General features: G+C 45.5%; 1 protein-coding gene across 1 annotated transcript in view; it reads right to left on the bottom strand.

Moving 5' to 3' along the window:
* Window positions 1-15,191, bottom strand: part of TLL1 (tolloid like 1) — a 455,972-nt gene that overhangs the window by 162,001 nt on the left and 278,780 nt on the right. Inside the window, exon 11 of the mRNA XM_069631384.1 lies at window positions 12,989-13,105. Coding sequence (XP_069487485.1) covers window positions 12,989-13,105 — 117 coding nt within the window. The remainder of the gene's footprint in view (window positions 1-12,988; window positions 13,106-15,191) is intronic.

Raw genomic sequence — 15,191 nt, 5'->3', positions numbered from 1 at the left:
CCCGAACCAAAAAGGCCAATAAGGCAAAAAGGGCCTTGCTTAAGGACCCCTTAAAGCAGATTAAGGCGATCAGGAGCGTCATCACGCCTTACCATAAGAACGCTAAGTATTCTGTTTGGGAGCACTTAGAGTTGTTTGAACAAATGATGGAGACTTTCCATATGAAGGACAGCCAAAGCTGTATTCAATATGTAAAGTGGACCTTCTCCCCGGAATACTCCAGTTTCTTTGCGGGGCTGGAGGACCAAAATCATTTAAGATGGTCCACCTATAAGGCGGCCATCCTGAAACATTTTTCTGTTCACAGAAATCCTCAAGAGGCTCGCAAGGCAGCCTACAATTTGCAATGTGGGGAGGATCAGGCCCCACAAGAATTTGTGCAGGAGTTAAAGCGTGCTTTTGCACAGACCACAAGAAGGGTGCGCACAGATAGTAGAGAGTTTATAAATACGTTTTTCCATGCCTTGCCCAAATATATCATGACCCAGCTCGTGAGGGATTTTCATGAGAAAAGATCTTTAGACTGGGTCATTGAACAGGCTACCCGGATCTATGAGGTGCAGAAGCCCATAGAAAATAAAAGCAATGCCCAGAAAAACCCCAAAGCCAACAGCACCCCTGCTGCTGCCAAGGTGGCAGAGGTAAAGGTCACCCCCGTTTTGGATTTGGAGATGGGGGGGCCTAAAAACCTACCTGCACCTAATAATGCTAGGTCCAGAAGGTCCTCGGGCCAGTCGCAGACAGGGAGCCAGGGAGGCAGCCCCACAAATGGGGTCCCTCGCTCTCCTGACTATGTAAGTCCTCGCTACAAAGGTAACAGACCCATCCTGGGTTATGTGTGGACTCCTCCAGCCCAAGGGGGGGGATCCAGCCAAGCACCTAACCCAGGGAACTTCCCTCCAAACTTCCCACAGGAGGGCAGAAATTTACCAAACCCTGGGCAGAACTTTTTCCCCAGATATCCACCCGACTTCCAACCCCAAAATCATCCATCCTTCTTTCCTCAATTCCCTGAGCCCAGACCACTGAATCCGGGAGAGGGGAGGCCAAGGGTGGAGGGGTACCAAAATCTTCCCAACCAGGGGTACTACCAGAGGAGGGACAGCTACCCTTCCCGGGATCAGCCCAGGGGAGAAAACAGGGCCCCGTATCAGCCTGAGCGGGTTTCCCAGTTAGAGCGCCAGGTTCAAAACATGGCGCCGGATATGGGTCATATACTGAGGGCACAGCAGAACCCTCAGATCAGCATGCCGGCGCAGAACGCACCCAACTCTGGACCTGGTGCTCCAGAACAATGACGGGGGCAGCACCCCGATAAATCACCGGTTCCCAGGGAGGAGGCACAAAGGGAAGGGGGGTGTAAAGCCTTGGAGGAAGCTTCCTTCCTCACTTGTAAACAGCCCCTGGAAACCCGGGAACCGGAAACAAAATCTCTTGCCCCTGAAAGTCTGCCTCCTAAGGAGCAGAGGGGGGGTAGGAGAAACAAAAGACCCAAACAGACTCAGTTTGAGGAGGAGGTACAGATCTTCCAAATTGAGGGAGAGGGATCCTCAGAGGATCCTGGGAAAAGGATCTTCTCCTTCAGAGAGGGGGGAACTCCTCCCAAAGAAAAATGGGTCCCTAGGGATGCAAATCCAGACTGGGGAGATGTGGAGACTGAGCTACCGCCGCCCACCATCTCATCCCAGAACCAACAGCAAGAAAATCCCCTGGTTCAAACCCATCCTGGTGACTGCCTCCAAAAAGGGGGGGGCGGCCCAGAACCGGAGCCAGGGGAACCCACAATGGCTCTGATCTCCAGTTGCCAACTTTTTCTTTCAGATTCCCAAGACTCTCCACAGAATTCTGCCCAAATCTCCTCGCTAGCGATGTCCAAAACCAGAAAATTAGCCCACCAGTTGTCCAAAAATGTACATTATCTGTGCCCCCTTGAGGAGAAGGAGGGAAGATATTATGCCCCGGTACAAGTACAGGGGCAGGGTACAATCTCAGCACTGGTGGACACTGGATCTCAAGCTACCCTTCTGTCCAGAAGGGCCTTTGACGAACTGAATGCAGGAAGGGGAGAGAATTACCAAATTCCTCTCACCTCTCTTCCTGGACAACTGCAGAACTTTGACGGGAAGGAAATTCCCGTCGAGGGGACGGCAGACTTGGACATTAAGATCGGGCGACATAAGTTGAAACACCCGGTCATAGTTGTGACCCCAGAGGGCACCCCTTGTTTACTAGGGAATGACCTCCTCAGAAGGTTGTCACCCCTAATAGATTGCGTAAACAAGGTCCTCTGGACTCAGACTAGCCGACCCATAAAATTAAAACAGAGTGTCAACCATGTTAGTTTAAACGGCACATGCCACATGGTTGAACAAAAATCTGACCAAGTAGAATTTCACTTCCAGAACAACCAAATTCCAGACGTGACAGTAATAGCAGTAGGACAACAGACTGGTGATGGGGGGTCCTCTCTATTCCTGAAAATCAACCTTCCTTCCAGTCTAAAGTGGTATTCCACGCTGGAAGGAAACACTTTGAAATTCTATACCAATCCACAATCTGAAACTCCCACTCCTATAGTCCAGAAAGATGTGAAATCAGCTCAAAGCCTGGCTGATATTCAGCAAATTGGAGAGCAGTTGTTCATCCCTGTTCAGTTAAATGATGGGAAGGACTCTGTTCTCGCTCGAGTGTGTGTGAACAACGGTAAGAGCTTCATCAGCGAAGCCATGTTCCGCCAACTACCAAAAGATCCAGCCATTCCCACCTCCAAACTGATAGACAAATGGGAAATGGACCTGGAAGCACCTAATTCCAAACATCTCCTGCCAAGCAGGTGTATGCTCAAAATCTCCATTGGCAACAAGAGCATAGTCCACAATTGTTGGGTCGTGCGAGACGTCCCTGCCGCCTTTTACTTAGGCAGTGACATTCTCAATCGCTTTGCCATTAGTTTGGACCTAATAAACTTCAAAGCTTGGTCCCGATTAGCGGATAATCCCATGGGCTTTGATGATCCAGAAAAAGCATTTAGGTCAGCTCAATTGCTACCTTATGCAGTTGAAATTCAGGTTAAAGAGGAAGTCACCATCCCAGAAAGGACCCGACAATTCTCCCTGGAAGTGAAAATTAAAAGGGGACAAGAGTTGAAAAACCCTGATGCTTACATACATCTAAATGCTTCTCTCCAACAGCAAGGGTTGGGGGTAAACCCGACTCCATTAGTCAACATAGAACATGACCCCATTCTAATAGAGGTGGATAACAGCGACTTAAAGAGTATTACTCTAGCCGCAGGCACCATTATTGGAATGGCGGTTGATGACCGACATTTCTCCATTGATCTTGTAAATGAACTGTTAGGACCCATCCCCAAGGACTGTTTTGACAGTGACAGTGATGACAACGCAACACCAGACAGGATTTTTACCCGGCATGGGGGGAACTTCCTGGTGTACACTTCCTGCCCCTATGGTAAGGAAGATGTGACCTGTGACTTCAGGAGGGATGAGGTGATTTTCCAGGTCCATGAGGGCTGCCTTTCCCACCTGAAGCCTCCGGTCCAAATCAGCACTCTGACCAGGGACTTCTCCACCCAGCTGGAGGAGGCCGCGGAGATAGCCAAACCAGAAGTCTTTCCAGGCTTCAGGCAGATGGTGGAAGAGAGAGTCAACCTAGCTGATGCCTGTGTGACTCTGGAACAAAAGCAAAAGTTGAAACAAGTTTTCTTGGATTTCCAAGATCTCTTTGCGGTAGACTCATATGACTGTGGTCGCACCGACATCCACACAACAACAATCCCCACGGACCCTGGCATGACTCCTGTGTTTGTGAAGCAATATCGCTTGCCTCTCGCATCAATGGAGTCCCTTACTGAAATAATTAAGAACCTTGAGTCCCGGGGAATAATCCGTCCAGTCCACAGCACCTTCAATAATCCGGTGCTGGGAATATTGAAGCCAAACGGCCAGTGGAGACTCTGCGCCGACCTTAGGGAGCTCAACAAACGGGTCCATACTTCCCGATGGCCTCTGCCCTACATTGACCAAGGGCTGGCCCAGATCCAGGGGTCACAGGTATTCACTGCAATAGACCTGACCAATGGATACTGGACTGTGCCTGTCAGTAGGGAGGACCAATACAAACTGGCTTTTACCTTTGGGGGCCAGCAATACACATGGACCCGGACTCCCTTCGGATACCTTAACTCCGGTAATGAGTTCAATATTTTCCTACACAAGGCCATGCCCGACTTGGGTGCAAGGGGTAACCTGGCTTATGTAGATGATGTCCTCATCAAAAGTTCATCTGTGGAGGAACACATAGCGGAGATCCGTTATGTTCTGACACAGTTGAGGGCCGCCGGAGCAAAACTTTCCTTTCAGAAAGCACAGTGGTGTAGAACCCGTGTTAATTTCTTGGGGCATGAGATTACTCCTCAGGGTCTCTGTCCCCAGGAAAAGAAAGTGGAAGCACTTCAGAAACTGAAAGACCCCACAACTCTGCGGGAACTAAGGAGCCTCCTTGGACTGACTAATTACAGCAGAAAGTTCATTGAGGGCTACGCAGAGATCACCAGACCCCTGATTCATCTCCTGAAGGGGGGGGTCAAGTGGGAATGGGGTCCAGAACAAGCCGAGGCAGTAAAACAACTCAAAAGAAGCCTCTCACAAGCGCCTTGCCTAGCTTACCCTGTCAGAAACAAGGAGTTCTTCCTGGAGACAGGGTTCTCTAATACGTGCTTGACGGCAGTATTATATCAAAAGCATGACAAGGTCAATAAAGTAATCTCCTATGCGAGCAAAACTTTATCCTCTGTGGAGGAAAAATTCAACGATTGTGAGAAGGCACTCCTGGCAACGGTGTGGGCATTGAAGAATTACCGCCCGTTTATCCAGGGGGAACACATCATAGTGGAGACTCCACACCAGCCTCTGCAATATCTCCAAAGTGACAGAATCCGGGCCGGAAATGTGAGTAATTCCCGAATTACTTCCTGGATTCTGTCAATGCAAGGCTTTCCTGTGGAGGTCAGATATGGCCAAAACAAGAAGAGTCCCCTCGCGCAAGGTCTGGCTGACTTGCATGATTGTGCCAGAGAAAACTGTCTCGAGGACGAAAGTCTAAAAATAAAGGACAACATGGAGGCATACCTTAATTCCCCCCACAAAGTCTTTGAAGAAGACAAGTGTGAGGGAATGCCCACTGTGTATGTGGATGGATGCTCTTACCATGTCGACAACAACGGGGAGAAAGAACTGGTGGCCGGCGTAGGGAATGCATGGGTGAATGAGTCCCCAGAACCCTCCGCTGGATACAAAATTGGTCCCCGAAGTAGTCAGGTGGCAGAATTGATGGCTGTGCATCAGGCCATCCTCACTGCTGTCCAGCATCAACTCCACGAACTGGTCATAATCACAGATTCGGATTATGTACGGAACGGGTTCGTGGAGCACCTGGTTAATTGGAAGACCAGAGGCATGGTATGTGCTAACAACAAACCCTTGAAACATGGGAAGTTGATCCAAAACATTGATGATCTGGTCACCTCGAATGGGATGACCATCTATTGGAAGAAGATCAAGGGTCATTCCAAAGTAGAGGGACCAGACAAAACTGGAAATGACTTAGCTGATCAGCTGGCCAAAACCGGGGCCATCCAAGGGGATCTAATTGAGATTGAGTCCCTGTTGGGGGAAATCCAGGTCACTGTCATCACTAGGTCCCAGACAAATGCTCACAACGACCTCTCAATTGCACAATGGAGTAAGGAGACCCCTGATGCTGATTTGATTACTGCTCAGAAGGGGGATCCAATAATTGGTAAATTTTACCAGCACCTTGAGGACCCTGAGAACTTTCCCCTGACGGATACCGATTACATTGGGAAAGAGGACCTAAGAGTGTTGATGAAATGTCCCAAAATGTTCCGGATCCAAGACGGTTTGTTGGTAAGGAAATCCAAAGCTGGCCACGATCAGTGGGTGGTTCCTACCTCATTCCGAAGCCTGATGTTAAGTCACGCCCATGATGCGGCCACTGCCGGTCATAGGGGGTTTCACACAACATTGGAAATCTTAAGAGAGGTTGCATACTGGCCACACATGGGGCAGGACCTCGACCAGTACCTGAAGGGTTGCCTTGTGTGTGCACAATTTCAGCCATCATCCCTCACACACCGGGCGCCTTTACAAAAGAGGGGAATGACACTGCCATGGTCAGATTTACAAATCGACTTTGTAGGCCCTGTGATTCGCTCGGCTAGGGGGAATAAGTACATGTTGACCGTGACATGCTTGTTTACCAAGTGGGTGGAATGTCTCCCAGCCCCAAATTGCAAGGCAGAAACTGCAGCGGCCTTGATGATTAACCACATCTTTTCCCGTTTTGGTCTACCTCAAAGGATTGAGTCAGACAGAGGTAGCCACTTCACCAGTGAAGTAATGACAAAGATGTGGGAGATACTGGGGGTCAAGAGAAAGCTGCATATTGCTTATAGACCAGCTTCTTCTGGGGCAGTAGAGAGATATAACCGGACAATTGTGAGCATATTAAAGAAGTTTGTGGCAGATTCTGGGCCAAGTTGGGATATCCGATTACCTCTGGTCCTAATGGCCATCAGATCTACCCCTTCATCTGCAACCAAAATGTCACCATTTGAGTTGATGACTGGGCGCAAGATGGTGCTTCCGCAGCATTTGCTCTACAGGACCCAAGAGCAGACACTGATAAATGCCTCCACTACTCATGAGTATGTAGAGAATTTAAGGAAACACCTCCAACATGCTTTTGCTTATGCTCAGCGGAATCTAGAAAGATCGACGGATAGCATGAAGACCCATTATGACCTGAAAACTTCCAGGAAGGAATATCAGGTGGGAGACCGGGTCTATCTATACAACTTCCAAAGGAACCAGGCCAAGCAGCGCAAATTTTTGCCTACATGGAAGGGACCCTTTGAGATCGTCGATAAGATCTCCCCTGTGGCCTACAAGATCCGCATCCCCAAAGGTGGTTCGGCAGAGGGGGAAGACAAGTGGGTCCACATAAACCAGTTGAAATGTTGCCATCCCAGGCACACTCTGCAACAACTGGAGGAATCCTCTGGAATCCTAGCGGGTACTGTATCAGACTAATTCAGTTCCAATCATAAAACCTACCACATCTAGTCTCTAAAATATTGTGATTTACATGAAACTGTCTCTAGTGATGCTGTTTTTTTTTTTTCAAAATAAGAATGTAATATTTCGTTACGATGAAATGCATATGCTGCCCCACTATCTCAACAGTGGTGGAAAAAAAAATCGTCTATGAGTAGATATTGCCGCTCTTCCTTTATCATCCTAGGAGAGATGAAACCATGAAGGATGACCAAGAAGGACGATCCGGAGACCGGGAGCAAAGACACAACGGGCCCGGGGTACCGCCCAATCTTCCCATCAGGACCGGCGAGGAGAACTGATCGATCTGACCGGATGGAGAAGAAGATGCTGAACTGTGCCATCTACAGAAGAGGAAGAAGATTATGCGGACAGACCGGTGCGTGGGTCAAAACCCTTGGGCACGCGACTCCCCATCGACCCAAACTCAAAGTGCAGTCACGTGGGGGGGCTTGTAGGGTGTCCTGACCCACGTTTAAGCTACCCTGCTACAACATTTGGTGCTGTGGGCTTAGGAAATTCAAGATGGCGGAAAACCCACATGTGCGCCGAAATCCAGGAAAGCTGCGCAGTTGTGCGCACACCAAAATGGTTACCTAACTTGCCACCCACCAGGGTAAAGAAAGGTCTTTGTTAACAAAATCCACTTTTACTGATGTCAAAAAGTTGCTGAAATCGTGACTCATTGGACCACTTTAAAGATTCAACCCTTTTTGTGGGGTTCCACATAACCATCTTACTGTAAGGAGCCCCATCAAAACAATGTTAAGCAAGGATTTACTACCATGTAAGAACCATTCCTGTTTAGAATGCATTAATCCAAGAAAATCCCAAAAATGGGTGCAGTACCAGTACTCACCACTATCCAAAAGCCGGCGTTTTAAAACCCACTGTGTGTTTTTCTGAAGGCAAGCAAAATGCCTATTTCAAACCTTGCAACATGTGCAAAATATTCACTGAACACCAGCAGACATTTGGCAGAATGGAGTTTTGTGTGCCTACAAAATCTGGGAAATGAAGAGCCCAAAAACAATGCTTATAACAAAAATGCTATGGAGTCAGCAGCTTAAGCCTAACTGCAACTGGATTTAAAACCACCAAAATCGAAAATGTTAAATTAAATGAGTGACCTATGTTTGGTGTCACATGCCTTTGTAACTGTTGAAATGTCATAGTTTTGCACTTAGAATCAGCATTCTAGCTGCATGTGTAAAATTACAAGTTATTTTAAAAGCAACAAAAAGTTAGCTGAAGGTCTGGCTTAAGGAACTTGATTTTGCCTAGCAACGGATCCCATCAGGAGTGAAACTTGAGTCACAACTATGTTCCCAGGCCAATGTTCCTTTTGCTGCCCACACGAAGGATATGCCATCTATCTGATAATTGAATTTCCTGTGCTCTGCCAGAGAGTGAACAAAGCCCTCTCCACTCAGGCAAAGGTTTTTATTACAGACGTCGTAAAAAGTGGCTTCCTCCTGGAGAAGCTGGGAGGGGCACTGCCTGTGAGAAGCAAGCTGGCTTGGCAGAAACTGGAAAGACTGGTTTCTGTACCATGTGACCTGAAAAGACACACCCCTGCAGCAAGGATATGGTTTTATAAAAAGGGGGATAATTCATAGTGCGGACATGTGAAAATTTTATAAATGATACCATAATTCTTGTGATTTTTCTGCCCACAGTTTAAGACGTGGTAGGAACCGGTGGTATGTTCAGGGGGGTTTTAGCGGAAAAGTGGATATTACTCTAAATGTGTGCATGTTAAAAATCTGAAACTTCATCAGTTAATGTCCCTACCCCCTGCACACATGTATGTAAAGTTGGGTCCATGTCGGAAATTGAAAAAGCAGTTAAAAAGTCAATTATGTACACTCTTTGAATGCAAGCTCCGAGAATGAGCAGATTTGGACATAGACATGGCTAAATTCAGCCACACCATATATATGTAATTTCAAACAACTGTGTAACTCTGAAGTATGGATTTTGATCATATATATATTTGGGTGCACAGATGATAAGGGAGGTTGTTTCAAGAGATCATAAAATGACATCAATCTGACTCACAGTTCAGTTTGCCAATCAAGCGGAGGAATGGAAGCCTGACCAATGACGAATGAGAGGGGCAAGTCTAGTGATGCAACACACACACCCATTCTCAAGAAACAGATAAAAGCAGAGAGTCAGGACACATAGAGACATTCAATTTCATCTGCCGCTGGAAGCCCTGCCGGAAAAATCCATACTTACCTCCATCAAACTCCAGAAAGCCAAACTAGAGACTTCAATCTATCCAGAGCAGAGACCAGACCAGAGAGAAAGCAGTGCTGTGCCTAGCAGAGACCAGACCAGAGAGAAAGCAGTGCTGTGCCTAGCAGAGACCAGACCAGAGAGAAAGCAGTGCTGTGCCTAGCCGAGACCAGACCAGGCGCTGTGAGCAGAATCCGGAAAGACCTGACCAGACTGAAGATCGTGACCAAGTCGCTTTCCTGTTCAAAATCTCTTGTGAGTACTTAGCAAAACTCAGAACACATCTCTTAGTTTAAATTCATCTAATTCAATCTATTTAACCTAAGTAGAACTGCCTCCTATCTGTCACCTGTCATTTCTAGTAAAATTTGTCATTTTGAAAAAGTGTGCGTTTAAAATTTACAAAACCAAAAACGACCTTTACTAAATTACTCATATCTCCGCAACCGTTTGGGCTAGAGACTTGCAATAACTTTCATTTGGAAGCTGAGATCCCAGGCTTTCCTAGGACCCCAAAACGGTAGAGATAGTCCTTGCGGTTCCTTTGTAATAGCGCTCGGCGCATCCGCGAATTTTGCCGCGATTTGCAATTTCTTCACATGTAAAAAAACTGCTGCTGCCTGATTTCATTTGCCAGAAATTCGTTTAACCTGCTAACTATCCCTGCATCATTGCTAGTGTGAGCCTGGACTAATATTAACTAGATACCACTCATCCTGAACCTCTAAAAGGGAATTAAGAGCGTTTCCAGCATATTTCTCATTCATTGCTAGCACCTATCAAAGCATTTGCCTGTGTTTTCAAACTTCTGTTTAAGCTTGCTGGATTGAACTGAATTACAGTTGATTGCATTTCTGAGAACTGTGTGTTTTCCTTCCATTTCCTTGCCTTGCATCAAGGGGGGGAGGGGAGTAGCCAGAGAAAAGTGATTACATTGTTTGGTTGAAATCATATTGCGTATTTTCTGTACTGCATTCATTGAATATTGCATCCACCTGAGCCTACATAAAGCATCCTCTACCACATTATACTTTTGTTCCTATTTACCAGTGTGCTACCTTATCCATTTCATGTCAACTCATTAGTGATTAAAGAAGTGTGCTAGTGCCAGATTCTCCGTTGTTAATATTTACCATATCAGATTAAGTGTGATATTCAATTATTAATTTATTAAAAAGTGTGATATATATTTTAATTTATCAAATAAACCTTTTAAACTTGCAAAACAGAATTACTTCTTGGCTCAGTGGGGTCAGGGGGATTCCAAGAGAGGGGTGTTATACAAGGGTAGTCATCCAGAACGCATGAACTGGACCTAAAGATATATCAATAAGGGTTTTCATTCAGTATTCTAGACTAGGCGTTAACTTGGCTGTAGTGCTGAATTGAATCCTCTTACAGTTCTGGTGCAACTAAGATCAAATGGTAGTTCATGCCATACTTTGCTTGTCCTAAATGAGACAAGGCATTTTGTTTTGGAGGTAAGCTTGAAGACTCGAGGTGATTAGACAAGCAGGTTACTCCTAAATTTTCTAAGGCCACCTTGCCCCTTCAGATAGGCCAATTACTCGTTTACAAAGACTGCACCTCATTGTAACCAACAACCAGCCACATGCGAAATGTAAGTTGACCGACTGGTTTGTTTTCACATTGTTCAATGCAAACAACGCACAGATGACCGTGGGCTAGGAGCACTTTACAAATGCTAAATATATAAATAAACTAAATAAAGTACTTCAGCGCAAATAGATTTCAGCAAGAGTGATTTAGGCATTTAAATGCTAGGCAAGTCATAATAAACTAGTTTGTGTCCATCACATTTAAGCACTGCAGGTCTATACTGACACATGAACCAGTTTGCGCAATCTGTGCACTAGGCAGACAGCTGAGTTCTGAAATACTTGAAGTTTACCCAATATTGCAACTGGCAGATCTTGTGCATGCCATAAGCTTAGTCTAGCTTGCAGTTAACATATGTGTCCACAATCAAGACCGTGGTACTCATTATAAGGTTGCCGGTACCGTTGATTCCGGACCAGCAAACTAAGAGTTCTGCGAACGGGTGCCTTTCCGCCCACCCGGTCTGACCTGGCAGGCGGAAAGGCACCCGCTCGCAGACGCAGACAGTGCCGGTGCATCCGATCTCCCCATTCTCATTGAGTCCAATGGCACTCGAATGGGAATGGGGAATTTCTGTTTTCCGGCCCAAAAAATTACTCCGGCGGCAGCCGTGCCGTGTTTCCGGCACGGCTACCGCCGGACAAATAATGGGGCCCTGTATGTTTGGTCTGAAGCAAAAGACAACTCAAGGATCGTCCTCTTCTTTGTACTAAACAAGTGAAGCTCTGCCTTTGGACTGTTAAGCTAAAAATAACGGGTGTTCATTCAGCGCAATGTTGCCTCCAGGCAATCCGGCACGGCTGAGCGTTCTCACCTCTCCCCAGTAACTCAGATATACATTTGAGTCGTAATATTATTGAATGTTTTCAGGAAATATAGGATGATAAATATCAGGAAAATATTAATTCCAAACAGTTTTGGAGTTTAAGCTTGAAAATGAATTCGTGAAGATTCAAGGACCTGGCCTTCAAAATTCAGGTCAACCCACAAATACTTGTGGGTGCCCAGGACTCCTGAATTATGCTTTGAAAAAGTCACTTCCCGACACAGAGCATCTTTTTTTAACACAAAAAACTCATCCCACTCCCTGCCAGGCTTACTTGCACTAACAGCAACAGGACTCATTCAATAGTATGACAATAGGGGTTAACACAGAAGAAGGCGCTTCTTCTGCTATGTTTATTAAACAAACAGTGGGAGGTAGTCATATTTTCTATGTTTACCCTAAGATTGTGCCATCCTGCTGGATACTTCTGATGCGAGTCACTGCTTTTTAGTGTACACAAAATGTTACTGCTGTATAGGGGCACTGGTCTCTTCCTACATATCCTTTAAAAATAAAATTAACCTGAATTGCCTAGCACATATTTGATCAAAGTTCAGAGGTTCCACTGAACCCCCAAATCAAAATCTGGATGATTCAGCTTTTGGCTGAAATAAATCACCCAGACTTACTTACTTTGGACAGTCAGAGGCCTGGAGGTACAGCGAAAAGTGTGAGAGGACCAAAGCGGGGTGAAAGGGTCCAAGATGCAACTATTGCGTTCTCCTCTCTAGAAAAAAGACTTAGACCACTTATGGGTAGTGATGGACATGCAGTTGACAGATGCTTCTTGAAACCAGCACAGTGAGGTTCATTGCCAGCTTAAGACAACATCCTGACTGCATAGCCAGGCACCTTTTCCTTCAGTTCACAGATGTGTGGTAGGTTGAAGATTAAATCAAGAAATTATAACTTTATTCTGCTTTCAGTCTAGGGTCTAGAGCACACTTTTGCAGGCATTACTTGTGCTATAAAAATCCCACATAAAACATACCCATAAAAAATGTTTCCACTAATTCATACAATGTAAACCTAATACAAGAATCACATGTTATTTTGTTATTCAGGCATGCCCAGGATTCTACTAGCTGAAAATATATCACTGCTTTTTTAATAATTCAAATGGCAATTCCAAGAGACATACCTTCATAAACCGCTGAAAAGCCTTTTCCTACCCAGTTACTGCTGCTGCGGAACTCTATCCACATTCTGCTGTCAGTTGTAATGAGGACATCCGGCAGTTTGTCACCACAAAATCTTCCTAAAAAAATCAAAGTCAAATTAACCATATGTAAGTAACAAACACACTAGAGTCAATAAACTGTTGCGGTATGATAAGAAAAATCATTTACTGTGAGCAACTCTGAGTTATTTCTAGAGAGGTTCATTCAATTCATAAAGACAATGCTATCAGCATGGAACATTCTCAAAGAAGTTAATGGTAGGGACTTCGAATTTCACCTGAATTATTCCAACACAGAGAAGAATATTTCAGGAGTAAATCAAATGCATTCCTCATAACTTCTTTGGGAATTGAATAGTGTCTTTCCAGGAGTAAGTCAAGAATAAGCATACTAGTACCTTCTATGAATCAGCCTCAGTGACCTTTACTTCCAGTATGTCATGAGTAAGCAGAGTTACATGTTCAATTTGACCTGAATCAGCTGATGCTGTGGTCCTTGGGAAACAGTGTGGCATTATGAGTCACACACCTTTAGATACTGTACTTGCTGTGGGGTGGCTTATAACACTAATACATTGTGTGATTAGCAGTACTGAATAGTATCTACCAAGATTATAATAAAAGTGGATATCAGTCCTAGCTACACGAGTATCATCTGGCACAGAGGAAAACATATATTTATATATTAAACAAGTGTTAAAAGAAATTGGTCCGAATCAGAACAATAAGTGGACAAATAGTCGACCGGCAGACGGAAACTGGGTGGACCTCTCAGATAAAGAAGAGATAAAAAAGTCATCCGAAGGCTAAAACTGTCGAGAGCACCAGGACCCGACGGGCTCGCTAACTCTGACCTAAAACAACATCGGGACAACTGGTCAACTGTAATGAGCACGATCTTCAAGGACTGCAAAGAAAGGAAAATAATTCCAGATTCCCGAGCAGTCATCGTCCCGATCTTCAAAAAGGGTATCAGAGAAGAACCTTCCAACTACCGGCCTATAGCCCTTCTCGACGTCATCGGTAAGGTCTTTGCAACAATTCTCCTGAGCCACTTCTAGAAATGGACACTCACATCTCTGAGTGCTGACCCACTCCAAACGGGGTTCCAGAAGAACGCCAGCACAGGAGACAACATAATGCTCGTGAACATTATCCAAAAAAAAGTTCTGTCAGGAGCACCGCAAGTTTTTCTAGCATTTGTCGACCTAGCTCAGGCCTTTGACAGAGTCGACAGGCAAAAACTATGGGTCAAACTAAAAGCGTGGAATTGTCCCGAAGTAATCCTCAACCCTATAATTGTCCTCCTCATCAATACCAACGTCTCTGTTCCTCTAAACCATCAAGGCCTACTTTCTGACCCTATACCCTCCCACCGCGGAGTGAAGCAGGGCTGTCCATTGGCACCTGCTCTTTTCGGATCCTTCCTCTGCGACTTCAAAGACACCCAAGATAAGATCAGGTCCTTTCCACCCTAAGTTGGTAACGTAAAGGTCCCAAGGCTTCTATACGCTGACGACCTGATACTATTGGACCATACACAGGTTGGTCTCCAACGCCAACTCGACAACCTTGCGCAATATACTAAAGACAACAACCTCGAGATCAACAAATCAAAAACTAAAATCCTGATTTATCAAAAACTGGGGAACAAAAAGAAAGAAAGCTAACAGTGGTACTTACACCAGTCGAAAATAGAAATTGTCTCAATGTTCAAGTACTTGGGAGACGAAATCGACAGTTCCAAGAAAGCACTGAGCATGCAGCAAACATTATGGACAAAGACCAAGAATCTAACCACCCAACTACGAGCAGTCGACAGGAATTACAGCAAATTCTCCTTGTTGCCCGCCATTCAGTTCTACAAGGAAAAAGTGATCCTGTCACTGATTTACGGCATGGACGCAACACCGGCAATCCCGTCCTCACTGTGGACAAAACAGGAAGGTTTCATTTGGAGAGCTGTACTAGGACTTCCTAAACTACATCTTCTGCTGCAATAAGACGCGAACTAGGTCTACTCTCACTAAACACAGTGGTGGCCCAAAGCACCATGCAACTCTTCAGAAAAATTCGACTCCCAGAGAGCATACAAATCTACTGTATGATCGCAGAGGAATTCACCCACACACACTAACTCTCTCACTTGCACATTATAAGCAGT

This window comes from Ambystoma mexicanum, chromosome 6q (genome assembly GCF_040938575.1).
Source record: "Ambystoma mexicanum isolate Mex_15411 chromosome 6q, UKY_AmexF1_1, whole genome shotgun sequence".
NCBI classification, from domain to species: Eukaryota; Metazoa; Chordata; class Amphibia; order Caudata; family Ambystomatidae; genus Ambystoma; species Ambystoma mexicanum.
Note: the sequence above shows the minus strand (reverse complement) of the source record. Positions and strands in the feature narration are given on the sequence as shown.